This window comes from Meriones unguiculatus, chromosome 8 (genome assembly GCF_030254825.1).
Source record: "Meriones unguiculatus strain TT.TT164.6M chromosome 8, Bangor_MerUng_6.1, whole genome shotgun sequence".
NCBI lineage: Eukaryota > Metazoa > Chordata > Mammalia > Rodentia > Muridae > Meriones > Meriones unguiculatus.
Genome location: NC_083356.1, coordinates 2,739,956 through 2,757,124, shown reverse-complemented (window position 1 = coordinate 2,757,124; position 17,169 = coordinate 2,739,956). Strand labels below are relative to the sequence as shown.

At 49.7% G+C, this 17,169-nt stretch overlaps 1 protein-coding gene across 4 annotated transcripts in view; it reads right to left on the bottom strand.

The window, feature by feature from the left end:
* Positions 1-9,419, bottom strand: part of Tfcp2 (transcription factor CP2) — a 33,328-nt gene extending 23,909 nt beyond the window's left edge. Inside the window, exons 1-2 of one of the 4 annotated variants that reach the window (XM_060388605.1) lie at positions 8,892-9,419; positions 316-467 (exon numbers count right to left, since the gene is read on the bottom strand). In XM_060388605.1, the coding sequence (XP_060244588.1) occupies positions 316-467; positions 8,892-9,013 (274 nt within the window). In that variant the 5' untranslated portion in view covers positions 9,014-9,419. Of the gene's footprint in view, positions 1-315; positions 468-8,891 lie in introns of those variants that run through there. The other 3 variants (XM_021658790.2, XM_021658789.2, XM_060388606.1) reach the window with 3 other exon arrangements.
* Between the last annotated feature and the right edge of the window lie 7,750 nt (positions 9,420-17,169).

The window sequence follows — 17,169 nt, the reverse complement described above, 5'->3', positions numbered from 1 at the left end:
ACACACAAGATAACACTTGTTACCAACTAAAGCCCGGCACTGTGCTAAGCACTTTCATATCCTGTTACATGTAACAGACTCTACTTTCTAAGTTACTGTCAATCCCATTTTTACAGATAAAGAAACTGAAACAAGAAGTCAAACAGCCTGTCCCCGCTCTGTAGCCGGGGAACAGCGGCGAGGCAGGTATGGACAGTGGAGAAAAGCAAGGAAGAGAGCTGGACATGGGCGGGCCACAAAGGAGTCAAGTCTCCCAGGCAGCGCCAGAGATCTACCACTAGACTCCCATGACCCAGCAGGGCAGCGAGGTCTGACCTTGGTTGAGGTACGTCAGGGTTTCCTCATGCAGCTTCACCGCTGGAGAGGTGGCAGCACACAGAACGTACTGAAAAGGCAGGATTTCGTTCTCATTCTCAGGAGGCAAACTTGACTCTTCTTGCTTAAAAATGGGCAACGCAAGGACATCACTAAAACAAAACAATGACTTCTGTCACTATCTGATGATGAAGGTGCAAGAGCAGATTCACTAATTTAGCAAAATCAAGTGCAGAAGCCCTTGGAAAGCCCTTGGAAATCTAGGGCAGTGAGGGAAGCATTTTGATAATGGGGAGTCATCCCAAAAGCTGCATGCTTGGTCCTTAGTGGTCCTTGGCCAGCCTAGGAAACATCAAGATTCCCAGCTCTTAAAAGCCAAAGGAACAAAAATGCAGTTTTCATCAAGCTCACACATTTATACCACATGACACTACCCACCAAGTAGCCCTAAACACAGCTGAGCAGCTGTGAATACCCTGCTGGTTGATCCTAAACAGTGCGATAAATTAACCAACTTTATTCAGTACCCAGCACTTGTATTTTCTTAAAGCAGCACAAAAAAGCAGCACTCAAGGACGCATGAGGTCTCAGAGAGCAACTGTAGCAATTTTATTCGCACCAAGCTGATGTTCTGTAAGGACTTACACAGCTTGATTCTGCTTTTTTGTCTGTGCTAACTTTATGTGTACGCTGTTTTGACTACATGCATGCCTGCGCATCACTTGCATGCTTGGTGTCTGTGCAGGTCAGAAGAGGGTGTAAGATCCCTGGAACTGGAGTGACAGGTGGTTATGAGCAGCCATGTGTGTGCTGGGTAGCAAACTCTGTTCCTTCAGCAGACTCTTACCTACTGAGCTGTCTCTCCAGCTCCCTGGTTTTTATTCTGTTTAAAACAACAGTCTCATAACCCAGACTGGCCTTGAACTCTACACCATCAATTCCTGAATTCCTGAATTCCTGATGCCATTACCCTTACCTTTCAAGGGCCAGGTTCACAGCAAGGACTGTAAACCCAGCTACAGCTTCGGTAACTCCTTAAAGTTCACCAGAAAGCCTGCTTATGCCGGGCAGTGGTGGCACACCCCTGTAATCGCAGCACTTAGATGGCAGAGGCAGAAGGTACTTGTGAGTTTGAGGTCAGCCTGGTCTACAGAATGAGTTCCAAGACAGCCAGGGCTACAGAGAAATCCTGTCTCGAATACCAAAAGGACAAAAGGAGGAGGAGAAGAAGAAAACATTTAGGAGCTGGAGAGATGGTTCAGAGGTTAAGAGCACTGGCTGCTCTTCCAGAGGACCAGGGGACTCGCATGGCAGCTCATACCTGTCTGTAACTCCAGTTCCAGGGGACCCAACATCCTCACACAGACATACATGCAGGTAGAACACCAATGCACATTAAAAAAAAAATTAAAATAAAAAAGAAAGAAAGCCTGCTTATGCTGGTCTCAGCTACTAGGAAGCTGAGTTCAAGCTACTAGGAAGTGAGTTCAAGGCTAGCTTGGCCTACACTGTAAGATACTATCTCAAAACCAAACAAGAACAAATACATTAGAAATATTTTGGAAACCATATAATGATAAAACAGATGTAAACAATTAGCAAACTCTCTCACTAACTTTAACCATGGATACTGTGGGCATCACTGTGAATCTTGATGGACATTCACTATACTTTTGAAATGCTCTTAAAATGTACCAAAGTAAGTGCATTTCCAAAAAGACATGCCATAAAACTCTCAAAATAAAATATTTTAATTTCCTTTGAGGAACAGGTACACACCCACACCAGAACACTAAGATTAAAATAACTTGACAATTCAAAAGCTCACAAGAGGATGAAGCTGCTGTGACTCAGTTTGCCAGTGGAAATGTAAGCTGATACACTTTAGAAAAAGGGTTCACCTATAAGCTAATTAAAAAAAAAATCTTCTTTAAGGTGTGTGCTAGGGCCGAGCCACTCCACAACTAGAAACAGGCAGTCACAATCTCCATCACGTGGCTCAGGGATGAACTCAGGTCAGACTCCGCGCCTTTACCTCCTGAGCCACCCTACCAGCCCCTCAGAGATTTTACAATCTAAAGTTATCTATGTTTTTGCTTTCCTGCATTTCTTTACTGCTGGACTGAAGAACATTCAGTTCTACAATCCTAGAGATGGAGAGGAAAGACCCCTAGAAACATGGTGGGCCCCTGCTTATTCTGAAACAAAATGCATCCAAAAAGAACCAATTTGGAAGTATAAAACCCAGTGTGCTGGCTAGCTAGAGTTATCAGAAGGGAGGGAATGGAGCCATCCCCGGGCTGGTGTCCTGTGTTCTGTAAGAAAGCAGCTGAGCAAGCTTCGAGGTGCAAGCCACTCAGCAGCCCCCTCCATGGCCTCCGCATCAGCTCCTGCTCCAGGTTCCTGCCCTGCTTGAGTTCCTGCCCTGATTCCTTTGATGATCAACTGTGATGTGGAAGTGTGAGCTGAATAAACCCTTTCCTCCCAGAGCTGCTTGGTCATGGTTCTATCATCACAGCAACAGAAGTCTAACTAGCACACCCAGTTCTTGTCATACACTCACACAAGCACAAGGACTAGCTGGAAAGAGAAAGAGGATCATGGGAGTGGAACGCAAGAGGATGTGATGCAGGTGAAAATTATCAAAGTGCGTGTCATAATCAAGTCCATTATCATGTACAATTAATAAAGTCTGCTCTCTTCACAAGGGGAAGCTGATTACAAATTACGAAACCCATTCTGGAAGACTCAGTGTTTTCTGCCAATGTGTAAGGAAGCACTTTCTATTATTAAGCTGCTTCACTCACTTAGCTCGTCAGTGACGCTATCTGAAGAATGACGTCGACGTGGGTAGTGCGGACTTCAGCCTTCTGTCTTGAGCCTACAGCTGTGTACACTGATGTCAATCGGGCACACCATGGTTTTTTTTCTTTTTTTTGGGGGGGGGTGTTGAGACATCTCTCTCTACCTAGCCCTCCCTGGCTGTCCTGAAACTCACTGCGTAGACCAGGCGGACCTCAAACACACAGAGACCCACCAGCCTCTGCTGGGATTAAAGGCATCGGCACCATGCTCTGCAAGCCTGGCACATCGTCAGTCAAACATAAAGGTCTAGAAGCTGGTGTGTTGAAAGGGTAAGTTGAGTGCTGGAGACGTAGCCCACTGACAGAGGTTGCCTAACATGCACAAGACCTGGTGTTTGGTCCGAGGCTGCGCAGACAGGCATGGCAGACCCTCCGTTAATCCTACACTTGGGAGGCAGGGGCAGAGATCGGGTCAGACTCGTGAAATGGCTCAGTGAACAAAAGCACTTGCATCAAACACACATACACACATATAAAACAGTAGCTCGGGTCAGCCTCAGCTGCACAGCAGCTTGTGGCCGGTCTTGAGGAACAGAACTGTGAAGCCAAGTGGTGAGGGCTTCTCCCAGCAGAGAACAGGAAGCATCTGGGTGGAAGACAGGAGCAACGACAGCACAGGAGCACTGCAGACTAGCAGTCATGAAAGCTCTGCACGCTCTGCACAGGCCCCTCCTGGCTAAGGACGGCTGGTCTCTAATTAACTGTGCTTTAACCTTCTCCCTTCAGGCCTACCAGCTGCTGAGGCACTCTCTCCTGAAACCAGGAGGGACAGGTGTGAGGAAGTCTGTTTGGCTCAAGGCTAACAACAGTCAGCGCCGTCAGAAATTGACAGAGAAGAGTAAGTTGCCGTGAACTTCAACCTGCCTCAGGTGGCTGCCAATTTCTCAAGAAAGAAATTCTACAGGTGCACATTATCTGAGATGAGAAAACAGGGTGGTTAACACCAGACAGCAAATCAAACACGAGGGAGAGGGGTCTGCCCAACAGACGAAAAAGGAACGTCTTCTTGAAGCAATGATTACTGGAAAAGTATACGTATACACGCACACGCACACGCACACACACACCCCTCCCTTAGAAGGAGATGATGTCCTAAGACCTCTGACACAGACTCACTCTTTGATATAATTATTAATTAATATCAGACAGATAGGAGCTCCCCCATTGCTGTTTTCTTCTGTTTTCTGTAAAGAAAGCTGTTTCTTTAAAATAAACAAAATTGACAGATCCTTTGGCCCAACTAACCAGAAGAAATGGAGAACCCAAATTATCAGTCAAAAATGAACAGGGAAACATTACAACAGACATCAAAGAAGTTCAGAATACTATACAGGAATATTTTTTAAAACTTGTACTCCAATTAAGCAGAAAATGTAAAAGAAATGGATTTCTAGATTCACCCAAACCAAAATGAAACCAAGAAGTCAGCAATCCAAATAGACCCACAACAAATGAGGAGATTGAATTAGTAATAAAAACCCTTCCAGCTTAAAAAAGTTCAGGGCCAGACGGATTCACAGCAGAATTCTACCAGATATTCAAAGATCTATAGCCAGTATTTCTTTAATTATTAAAAATACAGAGAAGAAAAGTAACAAAAGGAGCACTCCCAAATTCCTATTGTATCAATGTAACACCCAAACCAGGGAAGATACAGCAACAACCAAAACCAGAAAACTACAGGCCAATATCTCTGGTGAACAAACTCAAAAATACACAATAAAATACCTCCAAACAGCAAAAATACCTCCATACAGACAGCAAAAAATTACACACTATGACCAAGTTGGCTTTATCCCTGAAATGCAGGGATGTTCAGGTCAATGAATGCAACGAACCACAGTAATGGACCTAAAGAAAACAGCGCACAACCGTCACAATGGAAGCAGAGAAGCTTCCACAAATCCAGCACACTTTGATGATGAAAGTCCTAGAAAGCAGAGGCTAGAGAGAACATACCTCAATAGACAGCAGCCACACACGGGAAACAGAGCCAACGTCACCCTAATGCAGAGGCTCTCAGCCTTCCCACCGCGGCTGCCCTTTACCACAGCACCTCACAGGGCAGGGGCCCCAACCGCACACAACTGTAATTTGCTACTGTTACGAACCATGATGTAGATACTGAAGGGCAGGATATCTGATACGTGACCCCCAGGTTGAGAACCGCTGTCCTAAAGGGAACCAAGCTTGAAGCAACCCCACAGAGGTCAGGAACAGGACGGACACCCACCATTTCCACTCCTCAGCACCGACCCGTGTTGAAAACACTAGCTGGACCTGACTTTCTGAAACTCCCATCTAGGGATCCAACACCTTCTGACTTCCAAGCTCTGGCCTACACACACACACACACACACACACACACACACACACACACACGGATGATCGCGCGCACATACACACGCACTCACGCACATACCACACACACATCCTGACCCGGACTGGGGCTACCTGCTGGCAGAGTGCTTGCCTAACGGTCACAAAGCTCTGGGTTTGATCCCTAGTACCACATAACCTGGACTTGGTGGTGCACGCCCTTGATCCCAGCACTCAGGAGGCAGAGGCAGGAGGATCTCTGTGAGTTCAAGGCCAGCCTGGTCTACAAAGCGAGTCCAGGACAGCCAGGGCTACACAGAGAAACCCTGTCTCAAAAACAAACAGTAAGAATCAGAAGTTTGAGGCCATCCTCAGCCACACAGCAAGTTGGAAGCTAGCCTGGGCTAACAATAACAAAAAACCCTTATCAAGTCAGATACATATTTACTTCCAGAAAACTTATAGTTTTAAAAGTTTAATCAGAGAAATTTGCATCGGCAAAGCCCTACCTTGAAATATGCCAAAAGTAGCCTATTTCTCATCATCATTGTCAGGCAGCTCAGGGGCGTGGGATACCACAACCACATTCCAGGGGTCTGAAAGTTCCATATTCCAGACACGACCGTTTCGACACACTACAAAACAGAACTCTTCTTCTAATACTCCAGACATGTGCTCGACAGAAAGCCAACACAACCCTGCTTTTGTTTTCTAAGAGGCCAAGTGTCGTCTGTCAAAGTGTACTTTTGACTTTTGACAAACTTCTCTTAGGTCAAAAAGATTCAAGTTCCTGGTTGTTGTTTTCTTTTCTTTTTCTTGCACTTAAGTTTTCTTCACACATGAACACAGAGAACTTTTTTAGAGAGATCTAGGAGGCCATGGATGAGATACCTTTTGTAAAGATTAAAGAGAAAACCTTTCCAAACGGAGAGGGACTTTACTCGTGTGTGTGTGTGTGAGCATGCCCCTGTGTGCAGCTGTGAAGGCACAGGACGGGTGTCTTGCTCTCTCACTCTGTCTTATCCTTTCAGGATGCGGTCTGTCACTGAGCAGGTCTTCCAGACAGTCATGCTGGTCAGCGAGAGCCAGTGACTCTGGGGTCAGGAGTGCACTGGGGCGGCTGCACCTGCCTTTTCCATGTCGGGGTGGATCAAATTCAGAAGCTCCTGTGCAGGCTTGTAAAGCAGCGTCTTCTGGCATCTTCCCAGCCTAATCAGGGATTTTATTTCATTTGTTTATTGTTTTTTTCAAGACAGGGTTTCTCTGTGTAGCTCTGGCTGTCCTGGAACTCACTCTGTAAACCAGGCTGGCCTCAAATTCAGAGATTCTCCTGCCTCTGCCTCCTAAGTGCTGGGATTAAAGGTGTAGGTCACCATTGCCAGGGAAAGGAGATTTTAAATAGGAATACTAAGGATTTCTCCAAAACAGAAACAGGAAAAATTCAGAACAAAACCAAGCTTAAGCACATCACAGAAAGTCTGATTAGCTTATTAAAAAAAAAAAAAAAACTTTACAAGGATAAAACTCAAAGATTATGTGTGTACAAAATACAGTTCAATCCTGTATTGTCTGTATTGCTATGTGGTCTGATGTTCCCAATAATGACACCCTCTATTCCAGATTTCCAAAAAAATCTCTCCAAGCTTGGGCCTTCTCATGTCCTTCTTAGGTTGGACAGGTTGAGACTTTTGGTCCCTGGAGAGAGGTAGGGTTTGCATCATTACCCAACACCAAAGATGTTCCAGAAAACAGATTTTTAGCCTTAAAAGTCTCAAAGGGGGAAATTACAACAAGAGAGAAAGAGGGCAAAACTTAAAGGGAAGTGGGAGGGGAATGGAGTGTGGCTAAAGTCCCTGACACTAAGAATCAATTGATGACTCCAGGCCCTTGCCAGCAAGTCTTGAGGACTTGAGTGCCATCCTGGAAGCCTCATGGTGGAAGGACAAAACCAACTCCTGAATGTTGCCCCTTGACCTCCACAATACACGTGAGTGGGGGGAGGGAATGCCAACACAAGTGGCTATATTTTCCGTGAAGACTATCAGCACGGGAACCCTCCTTCCACACAGCAGCAGTGATCCACCTGCAGGCCTAAGCCTACATGACTTCCAGATATTTTCTGCAAATCCCCAAAACAAGACATTTTTGTTTACAGTAAAAACATCTTAACTTCTGAAGCCTGAGACCTGCAATAATTCCATGTATGATCCATGATCTGTTAGGTTTCTTAGCAATCCTGTTAAGTAGAACACCAGGTGCCACCAAAAACCACTAAATATAGTTACTATAAAGTTAGGTACGGTCCCTTTGAGAAGCCTGAACTCCATTCTAAGGTGTGTCTTCCTTGCCTGAGCACTTCACTTTCTCAGTCCCCATACTAACATCGATACTGAAAAACCTTTTAATAAACTCTAACTTTGCTTCATAGTAACTTATCCCAAAATTCCTTTTCTGTGGCACAGTCAAGAATCCAGCCCTAGGCTGGGTGGTGGTGGCACAGGCCTTAAATCCCAGTCCTCGGAGGCAGGTGAATCTGAGTTTGAGCCCAGCCTGTTCTACAGAGTTCTAGGATAGCCAGGGCTACGCATGGAAACCCTGTCTCAATAACAATAACCACCACCACAACAACAAAGCAGGGATTACCCAAACAGTGGCTACTGAGGGGAAGGAAGCTCCTGCAGCTAATCCAGTTCCCGCAGTGTTCTCCACCCTACCGTTCCTAACAAAAGGAGATTTTTCATCTTTTCTCGACAGTTAGCTCCACACAGGTGTCTAGAAACATCTGGAAGTTATCTTTGCCATTTTTTTTTTTTTTTGAGACAGGAGCTCCTGTAGCCCACGCTGGCCTTGCTGTGTAGCCAAGGGTGGCCCTGAACTCCTGATCCCCCTGCCGCTACTTCCTGAGGGCTGGAATGCTAGTATTTCAGGCGCGCATTAGTCCCCATGGCTTTGTCACTTTTAAAAAGTCAGCTCAAGTTTCCAAAGACAGAAACCCTGGAAGTGAACCCTTAAAACAAGTTTGTTGTAAGAGTCTGCTGCATGTGGACTTCTTGTCCAAGTCATTTCTTCGTCCAACACGTAGCCAACCTTGAGCCTCAGTTCCCAACTCCCCCACTTTCTAGACATCCCTCACCGGCCCTTTCTTCCCATGAATCCAGACATGCCCACATAAGCGTCCACCGCCCTCTGGATGCAAGAACCCCGCAGGGCTGACGCTTCCTAGAATCGTTTTCCAGTCCTCCCACGCCCACCACTCAGAACTCAAACCAACGGAAAAAGAAAGTGCCCAGCGCGCCGCAGGCGGCTCTTCACACTCGGCGCTGCCGCCTCCCCCACCCGCTGCAGGACCCTGCCTTTGTTACCGGGGTGAGCTCTGCAGGGAATGTCACTCACCTCATGCTGTAAGCACCAGCACCCAGTTCCTGGCCGATGCCGGACAGGCTGGCATCGAAGTCCTGCACCAGCCCCGACTCAATCACTTCATCGGCCAGAGGCAGCTTCAGAGCCCAGGCCATCCCGGCTCCCTCCCTGCCCCAGCCGGCGCCGGCTGCCGTCCAAAGGCAGCAGCAGCACGCGTCCAGCCAAGCTCCCGTCAGGCGCGCCGGGGCCCAAAGCCCTCCCGCTCGGCTCTCGGGAGCGTGAGGCGTCCCGACCGCGCAGGCAGTTCGGCTCTCCGGCGCCCACGGCACGCAGCCCGGGAGCCCAGACCGCAGCTCGCCCGCGGCTCGGAACGTCCCCTCCGCCCCCTTCGCGGAGAGCTCCTCCCTCAGGGCATCCGCGCTTTCCCTTCGGGCCTCGCTTCCGGTCAGTAGGATCACTTCCGGTCACCGGTTCGGGAGTCCCCCCCCTCCCCGCGCCCGCAGGACAAAACCCAGCTCTCCCAGGCGCCGTGTCCACGCCCTCCGAGGCCCCCACGGCCGCCTGGAAACACGGACGGCGAAAGTTCGGCGCAGACTCGGGGCGCACACCCGCCCCCCAGCGCCAACCAATCACGACGCCCTCTCCGCCCTGCAGCGACGTCATCCAAACACTCACCAATGAGGAGGAGCCCGGCTCCGCGTCCGCAGCGCTGATAGGCGATCGGCGCCCAGCTCCCCGCCCCCGGGCTGGTGGGCGGTCCCAGCGCTTCGGTGAGAACCTGGGGGACGCGCGGGGCCGCGGTTCGAGGCCGCCCTCGCCGGCGTCCCTCCCGCAGTCCCGGCCTCGGCGCTCCTCGGCGCCCTCCCTTGAATCTTCGCCCTTCTCCCTGACCCTGAGCCAGGAAAACGTGGTTCTCCTGCTGATGTCCAAGCCGGGATGTCTCGGGAGCTTTGGCTGACCCAGAACTGAGACCCGCAGCCGCTGCCCATGGAGTGGAGCCACCACGCCCCGCTCGCTGGGTTTTTGTTGTTGTTGTTGTTCGTTTGTTTTAGGTCACGATGGAAGAGTGTTGGGGAGAGATCTGCGGAGCAGAGTCAGGGCTGGCGTCGCGGTTTATAGTTTGGCAACTTCAGAATACTCTGAGTTTGAATTCCTCGGTCGTCAGTAAGGAAACCGCAGCCAGGCGCGGTGGCTCTTGCCTTTGATCAGCACTCCGGAGACACCGGCGGCGCAGATCTGATTTCCAGGACCCCGGAGCAGGGGGGAACCGAACCTGCTCCTCCTTGCTCCTTTAAGGATTATATAACTATGGGCATTTTTAATTAAGCGTTGGCTGTATAGACCCGTGGGCTAGGAACAGTATTACAGAAGTCCTCAAGACAGGGCTGTTAGACCGCTGATAGGGCGTGGTAGTGCGCTGCGAAAAATCTAGTACTCAAGTGCAGTGGGGGCGCACGCCTTTGATCCCAGCACTCAGGGAGACAGAGGCAGGTGGATCTCTGTGAGTTGAGCCAGCCTGGTCTACAAAGTGAGTCCAGGATAGCCAGGGATACACAGAGAAACCTTATCTCTAAATAAAGAAATAAATAAATAGTTTTTTGTGTTTTTTTTTTTTCCCAAATGTGTATGAGCATTTTGCCTGCTGGGGTTACAGGTGTGCACCACCGCACCCAGAAAAAAAAATTTAATTTTGAAAAGGACCAGGTATTGACTCTTGTTTTGCATCCACTCCCACGGTTGAAAACTTGTGCTCCATCCTGGGAGTTAGGGTACTCCTGTCGGGAGGGTTTCCAGCACAAGGGTCTCTTGACAGTTGGGAGCCAGTGAATACCAGAGAGTCACACCACACAACAAACCTCACACAGATTTATGGGGAAAAGCACAGGCTGGTGCTGGCCTCCAAGCAGGAACAGAGACAGAGGCAGGCTGGGCAGAGGAAGGCTTTTATAAGGTCCCGGGAGCACAGGCAGTGAGCTGTTGCTTGGCTGTTGTTCCTGAGTCACAGGGGTGAGGATTTCCAAGTCCTGAGTTCAGGGACAGGCCAGGGGCAGAGTGATCTTCCACTGGCCTGTCACTCTATACTTAGTCTGGCCAGAATGTTTAGAGAAACCAAAGAACCACCAGTTCTTCCTGCTCCAACTGAGGAGATGGAAATTCCAGGTCCTTAAACCCCACCAGACCAAAGGGAGGTAGGTACATCGGAGGCCAGGAGACAGGGACTCCATGGAGGGAAGCCAGAGGCCTTCCACACCCCGTCCTTCCCTCAGGCAGGAGCCAGCGAGCATTACTGAGGCTCCGGGAGCCTGCCCTGTTCGGCCCCTAAGGGAGCATCCCCACCAGGTTCTGGCTACCGGCCAAAAGAGGAGGATGGGGAAAGAGACCTTAGCCCCATTCACGATTGATGTCCTCTTCTCTGCCGATGGCTTGTGTAATTGGAAGACCCAAACCCTTCGTTTTCTGAAAAGCCACAAAGCCTTACCAGTCTGCTAGAAACTCTTTGACGCTCACCAGCCAACCTGGGACAACTGCCAGCAACTCCAGACCACCGTGCTCACAGCTGAGGCGCGAGACAGGCTCCAGCTGGAACGTAGGAAGCCGGCTGTGAGCTCTGCAGGGGACAGATAGAACAAACCTTCCCGTCCACCCGGGCAGCTGGGACCCCACTGCCACTGAAAGTAAGGAGGCTTTGGACACTTTGACAGATGCGGCAGCCAGGAAACCCACTAACCTATGCAAGGTAAGTCAGGTTACTCAGGGACCTGATGACTCATCCGCTGCATTTCTGGAAAGGCTCTGTGATTCAGCTGAAGACAAACAGGGAAAGAGATCATGTGTGGTGATTACTGCTTTTGGGGAAACAGACAGAAGAGGAAACATAGGGACTAGACCCAGAGGAAGGGAAAGAAAATGTTTGGAAAAGGACCAATGTGCCTGTTGTAAGCAGATGGCCACTGGAAGAGTGAATGTCCCTAGCAGAAAGGAAAAAGAGAAGGACAGCCATCTGGTTTTCCAGCTACCTGAAAACGGACAGGCCCAGGGCTCCTACACCTTATCCCCTGGGAGTCCAGGGGGCGGTGAGGATGGGAGCAAACCGGCTAACTTCCTGACTGACACCAGGGAAGCCCACGCTGTCTGGATGGAACCTCTTGGTCCCTCCACTTCTAAAAATAATAAACAATGTTCCAAGGAGCAACAGGCCAAACTGTCTGCTTTCCATGGACGACCTCCTGGACTGCAGAGCCAGGACAAGGGGCTGTGACTCGTTCTTTTCTGGTTATGGCAGACTGGTCAAACTCATTGATTGGAAGGGACTTATTACAAAAACTCAGCTAGTCTAGCTCTGGACAAACCCCTACCAACATTCTGGTTACTGGCCCTCTGCCTAAGAGTTCCCTGATATGCAAGGACTCAGCCATGAGAAAGGAAGAGAAACCTCAGGCTACCAATGGGAACTCAAGGTGCCCTGACGTCTGGGCCGAGGGCCGTCAGCAGGCTTGGCGGCACATGGGCTGCCCATCCCAGTTCAGCTATTGCGTTTTGCCGCACTGGCATGGGTCAGACGATGCCCAGAAGAGCCACCAAGCTTGGGCTGGCCAACCTGACCGTCGTCATCTGGTGACCGTCATCTGGTGACCATCATCTGGGTGCACAATCAGTACTTCACCCAGCCCTGACCCCATCTACAGCCGGGAGCCCACGGTGCCAAGCCAGGTCTGGCAACAAGTCATCGCCATGGAAACCTGAAGCGTGGCTGTGATGGAACCGTTGAAACAGCTCCAAGGAGCCTGAGAGGCCCGTGGAGGCTCTGGGAGGAGAGAGATGGCAGCAGAGAAGGCTGCAGAGCCCAGATGTTCCCGGGGAGAACTAGAGAGGGGCTGGCCCGTGGAAAGATGCTTTCAAAAGACGAACTCGTGAGCTTGGAAGAGAAGAGAGGCAGGTGCTCGGGAGAGCGTGGGCCACGCTGACTGTAAAGAACGCGGTGCTTCGTCTGCAGTGCGCTCACTAACTGCAGGTGGGAATGAGAGACAGAGAACACTTCTGTGATGACTCCCTCACCCCGCCCCCAAAACGAAAAAACAGTCCAGACAGGAAACCATCAACGAGAACTCTTCAAAATTGTGATTAGGACACTGAAGACCCTTCACAGCTGATGGATTTTGGTGGGGTGAAGCATTTCAAGGTTTGGCAAAGGTAATAAATACTCATTGGAAATTTCACCCTGCATCTAGGTCACAGAGCTCTGGTCAGGTAGGAAGGATGAGTAAAGCTTGGAGACAACCTCCCATTCTTGCCAAACTCCAAGAACCCCCAGGCAGAAACGTCCAGTCACCCCCTTCTCAACTCCTCGCAGGCTTTACAGGAAGCTCGCCCAGCCTTTAACCGGCCATAAAGGCAATCCTGCCATCTCCCACCGCCAAAGCCCACTCACCCCACACGCTTCTAGCCGGGAGGCTTGGTTTGGGTAAAGTGGATGCCGCCCTGGACCCTGGGCCCTGTCTGGAAGGGACTTTGCCCAGTCATCCTCACCGCCTAAGCAAAGTCAAACTAGCTGTCTTAGCCCTGGATTCATCGCTTTCAGCTAAACTAGGCCAGAGTGTGACGGGCTTTCGGGCTGCTGCTGGAGTCTCCGAGCGCTGGGGCAGATGCAGGTGTTAAGTTCCCTTTTTAAAGCCTCCCTGGGGTCTGGGTCTGCAACCGCTGCAGACCAGAAGATTGGACTTCGGAACTGAGAAAGGGATAATGGAAAGATAGATGGCCAACCCCATTTCTGGACGGACCTTTGCGCCCTGTGACTGTGCCTCTTAGAGGGCGGGTTGGGGGATGAAGGAGAGCATAGATTGAGGTTCTGTTATCCTGGCAAAGGGGCTTCAAACCTCTAGTTCAGTGGTCCATCCCCTGTCAGGGAAGCGGGCAGGATCCCTGTGCAGCACGGGCTGAGAAACGGAATCCTGGGACACAAAGATTCCTATTTCCAGAAAGAAATGGAGAAACCTCCTTCAGTCTGTCCTGCTGGAAGTTGTAACCCCATGATTGCTAAAGTCAGGGCCTGGCTGGGGCGGGCACCCACTGCCAGTTTGCAGGGAGACCCTGGGAGTCAGGTCTCCATGCCTCTGGGAGGGACCTGGGAGACAAATTCACCCTGCAAGAGACAGCCGCCCAGGGAAAAGAGACCGCTGGGTCCCACGTGATGGTCCTTAAGGAAATGAAACCCAGTCCGACCTGTCCCCCAGTCCACAGGATGCCCGTTCCTCACTCAACATGAGGAGGCACCCCAAATCCAGAGGCCCAGCTGTCTGTGTTAAAACTAGTTTAAAAAAAAAAAAAGAAAGAAAAGAAAAAGTACATCAACTAATGGAGTCAGGTGGGAGAATTCTGAACACTCATGAGAAAATAAAACCTTGTAACCTGGGTTTCTTCAAAACACAGAATTGCTGCTCCTGGAATGTGCTTTCACACCTCACAGGCATAGTGCATAGGCGTGAGTTCACACCAGCTGTTCATTCAGCTGCATTATCAGTGGAAAAACATGTTTTTGCCATACCGGCCTGTCCTTGAGATTGAACACCTCACACGTGAATCCTCTTAACGCTCGGAGTATAAATCGCCTGACTCGGAATAAAGTTGGGGACTGCATGAGACCTTAGTCTGCCTGATTTTGGGGCTCCGCTCTCCCAGTTTTACGCTGCCAACTAGAGCGGCAAATACCCAGCCGCTCCAAACAGACCCTAAATCCCCTAACTACGTAGTTAGCTTCAGCCAGACCCTTAGCCGCTTTGAGAGAGTCAGCAGGCTGTGGTTGGCATCCACCAGGGCGACCTTGGGAGCTCTCCAAGGAAAAGGCACTCACATAGTCTCCCCTAAACATGACTTGGCCAGCTCCCTTTCCGAGGAGGCAGCGGAACTGCCTCAGAACGGTGGCTGGGTGTTCCACCATGCTCCTGACACCACTGGCTGGCTGAGACAGCAGACAGCAGATCGGCTTCCTCAGATCAGTGTGAGGGGCACACCCGTGTGTGTTGTTCCCAGATACCTGTTCCTAGCGGGAAAGAGGGCAGGACATACTTCAGTCTAGACTCTGAGCTAGTCAGGACAAACGAGCTGCCCCCATCTTCACCCGCCCTTCACAGGGGCAGGAACAGCTGGGTCAGCCACAGCTAGCCCCTCCGCTGTCATCGGAGGAGAGAAGTGTCAGATAAGCCAGTGCCCAGGTCAGCCGGGCACTCCACCTCCGGAGGAGGAGGAGGCTGAGGTGGTCTAACAGAACCAAAGGAGCTCAGATCTGCTCTTCGTGGAACGGGGAGACAGACCTTTGCGAAGCCCTGGGACAAACCTGCTGCTGACAACCAGTCTGTTGTCCTTAGAGAGCCCCTTGCCTTGGTCGGAAACCACGTAAAGGAGAAGGAACGAGGAAGCACGAGTCTGATAGCTGTGTCTGCTCCTGTTTTCTGGGTCACCTTGGCTGACCGCCTGGTCTCTGCCATCACCGGCCCCTTAATCCTCCTTCTCTTGGCCTTAACTGTTGGCCTTTGTAGCCTTAAACTGTATGGTTAGTTATGTTTAAAAAAAAAAAATCAATAAAAGCCAGGCTCAGTGGCACATGCCTGTAATTGCAGCACTCGGGAGGCAGAGTCAGGAGATCTCTTGTGAGTTTGAGGCCAGCCTGGTCTACAGAGTGAGTTCCAGGATAGCCAGGGTTACACAGAGAAACCCTGTCTAAAAAACTGGAAAAAAAAAAAAGCCATTTTTTTTTTCTGACTTAGGAAATAAAATGGTAAGGACAAAGTGTTCTCTAAAGGGATCAGAGCTGACCTAATGACGATACATGAAAGGGGAATTTTTAGACAGACTTACACAATAAGGTAAGAGTAATCCAGTACGGCTTTCTCACCCACCAAGAACTCAGTGGCGGTTCGGTCCACAGGCCAAATGCGTTGGTGGTCCTAACCTGCCACCAAATGCCTGAAGGATCCCTGGGGAAGCCTGAAATTGCTCATCCCAGTGTTAATGAAGAGACCAGTAACAGCAGAAATAGGGTAGATGCACCTCGGGCAAGAGTGAAAGGCTGGTTGTCCTTCTATCTCCAGGGGATCTGATGCCCTCTTCTGGCCTCCAGGACATCTGCACTCACAAGCATGTATGAACTCATACATACAAGTGTACAAATACATGTAATTAAAAATAGAATCAGGAACGGTGGTGCACACCTTCATTTCAGTACTTGGGAGGCAGAAGAAGGAATTTATCTCTGAGTTTGAGGCTAGCCTGGTCTACATAGTGACTCAGCCAGGGCTACACAGTGAAACCCTGTCTCAAAAAAACAAAAAATATTTTAAATATAAATCTTAAAACAAAAAGATATATTGGATGAATTGTGTTTTCTCATCCACAGGAGATGAACCCAGACTTTCACAATCCAGGAATGATGCTAGCATTTTAGAAGTGATAGCTCTGCCATATTCAGGGGCATCATGGGACTTTATCCTCCGGGAAAGCTTTAGGGAAAGACAGACATGTATTTCTTGGAAGCGTCTGAAGCACAATTAAGATCTCACAAAGGAGCCGGCAGTGGTGCTGCACACCTGTAGTCCCAGCACTCGGGAGACAGAGATGGTGGATCTCTGAGTTCGAGGCCAGCCTGGTCTACAGAGTGAGCCCAGGACAGCCAGGGCTAAAACAAAGAAACGCTGCCTCGAAAAACAAACAAAATTCTCACAAAGGTGTTCCTAGTCACACATTCTAAACCAACAGGGAGCAAGAGCCCCTCGTAAGCACTGGCCCATCCTGACGGAACACAGCCTGCTGCGAGACACCAGCCACCTCAGCCCGACAGACTCCGTTCCCTCTCCCTTCCTGCTGCAAACAGTTAAGAGGAAATTCAAGTCCCAGGGTTGGGAACCAGGATCCCAGGGGCTGCAACACCCTAGAAAGTTAGTGATGGCTACCTTCAGGCCAGATCTCTGTTCCTGTTAATTCGACCTATAAATACAAGCTTCCTGTCAAACCTGATATGTACAGCTGAAAGAATCAGACTAACTTTGTAACCTATGTTTCTTTTAATTGCCTTATAACTTATATTTGCAAATTTTAGGCCCATGTTAATTAAAGCCTCTTAGTGCTTTTCCAGAGAGCCGAGGAATGTAAAAGTTCCTGACATTAGCCATCTGTGAGGGCAGAGATAAGGAAGAGAACAGAGATCTCTACTAAATGGAGAAAAAAAATCACCGGCTGGCGCCGGTGAGATGGGCTTTGTTTGGAAACTGGGCCAAATGGCCCCAATCCTTCTCCTGACCTTTGATCCAAAGCCTGTAAC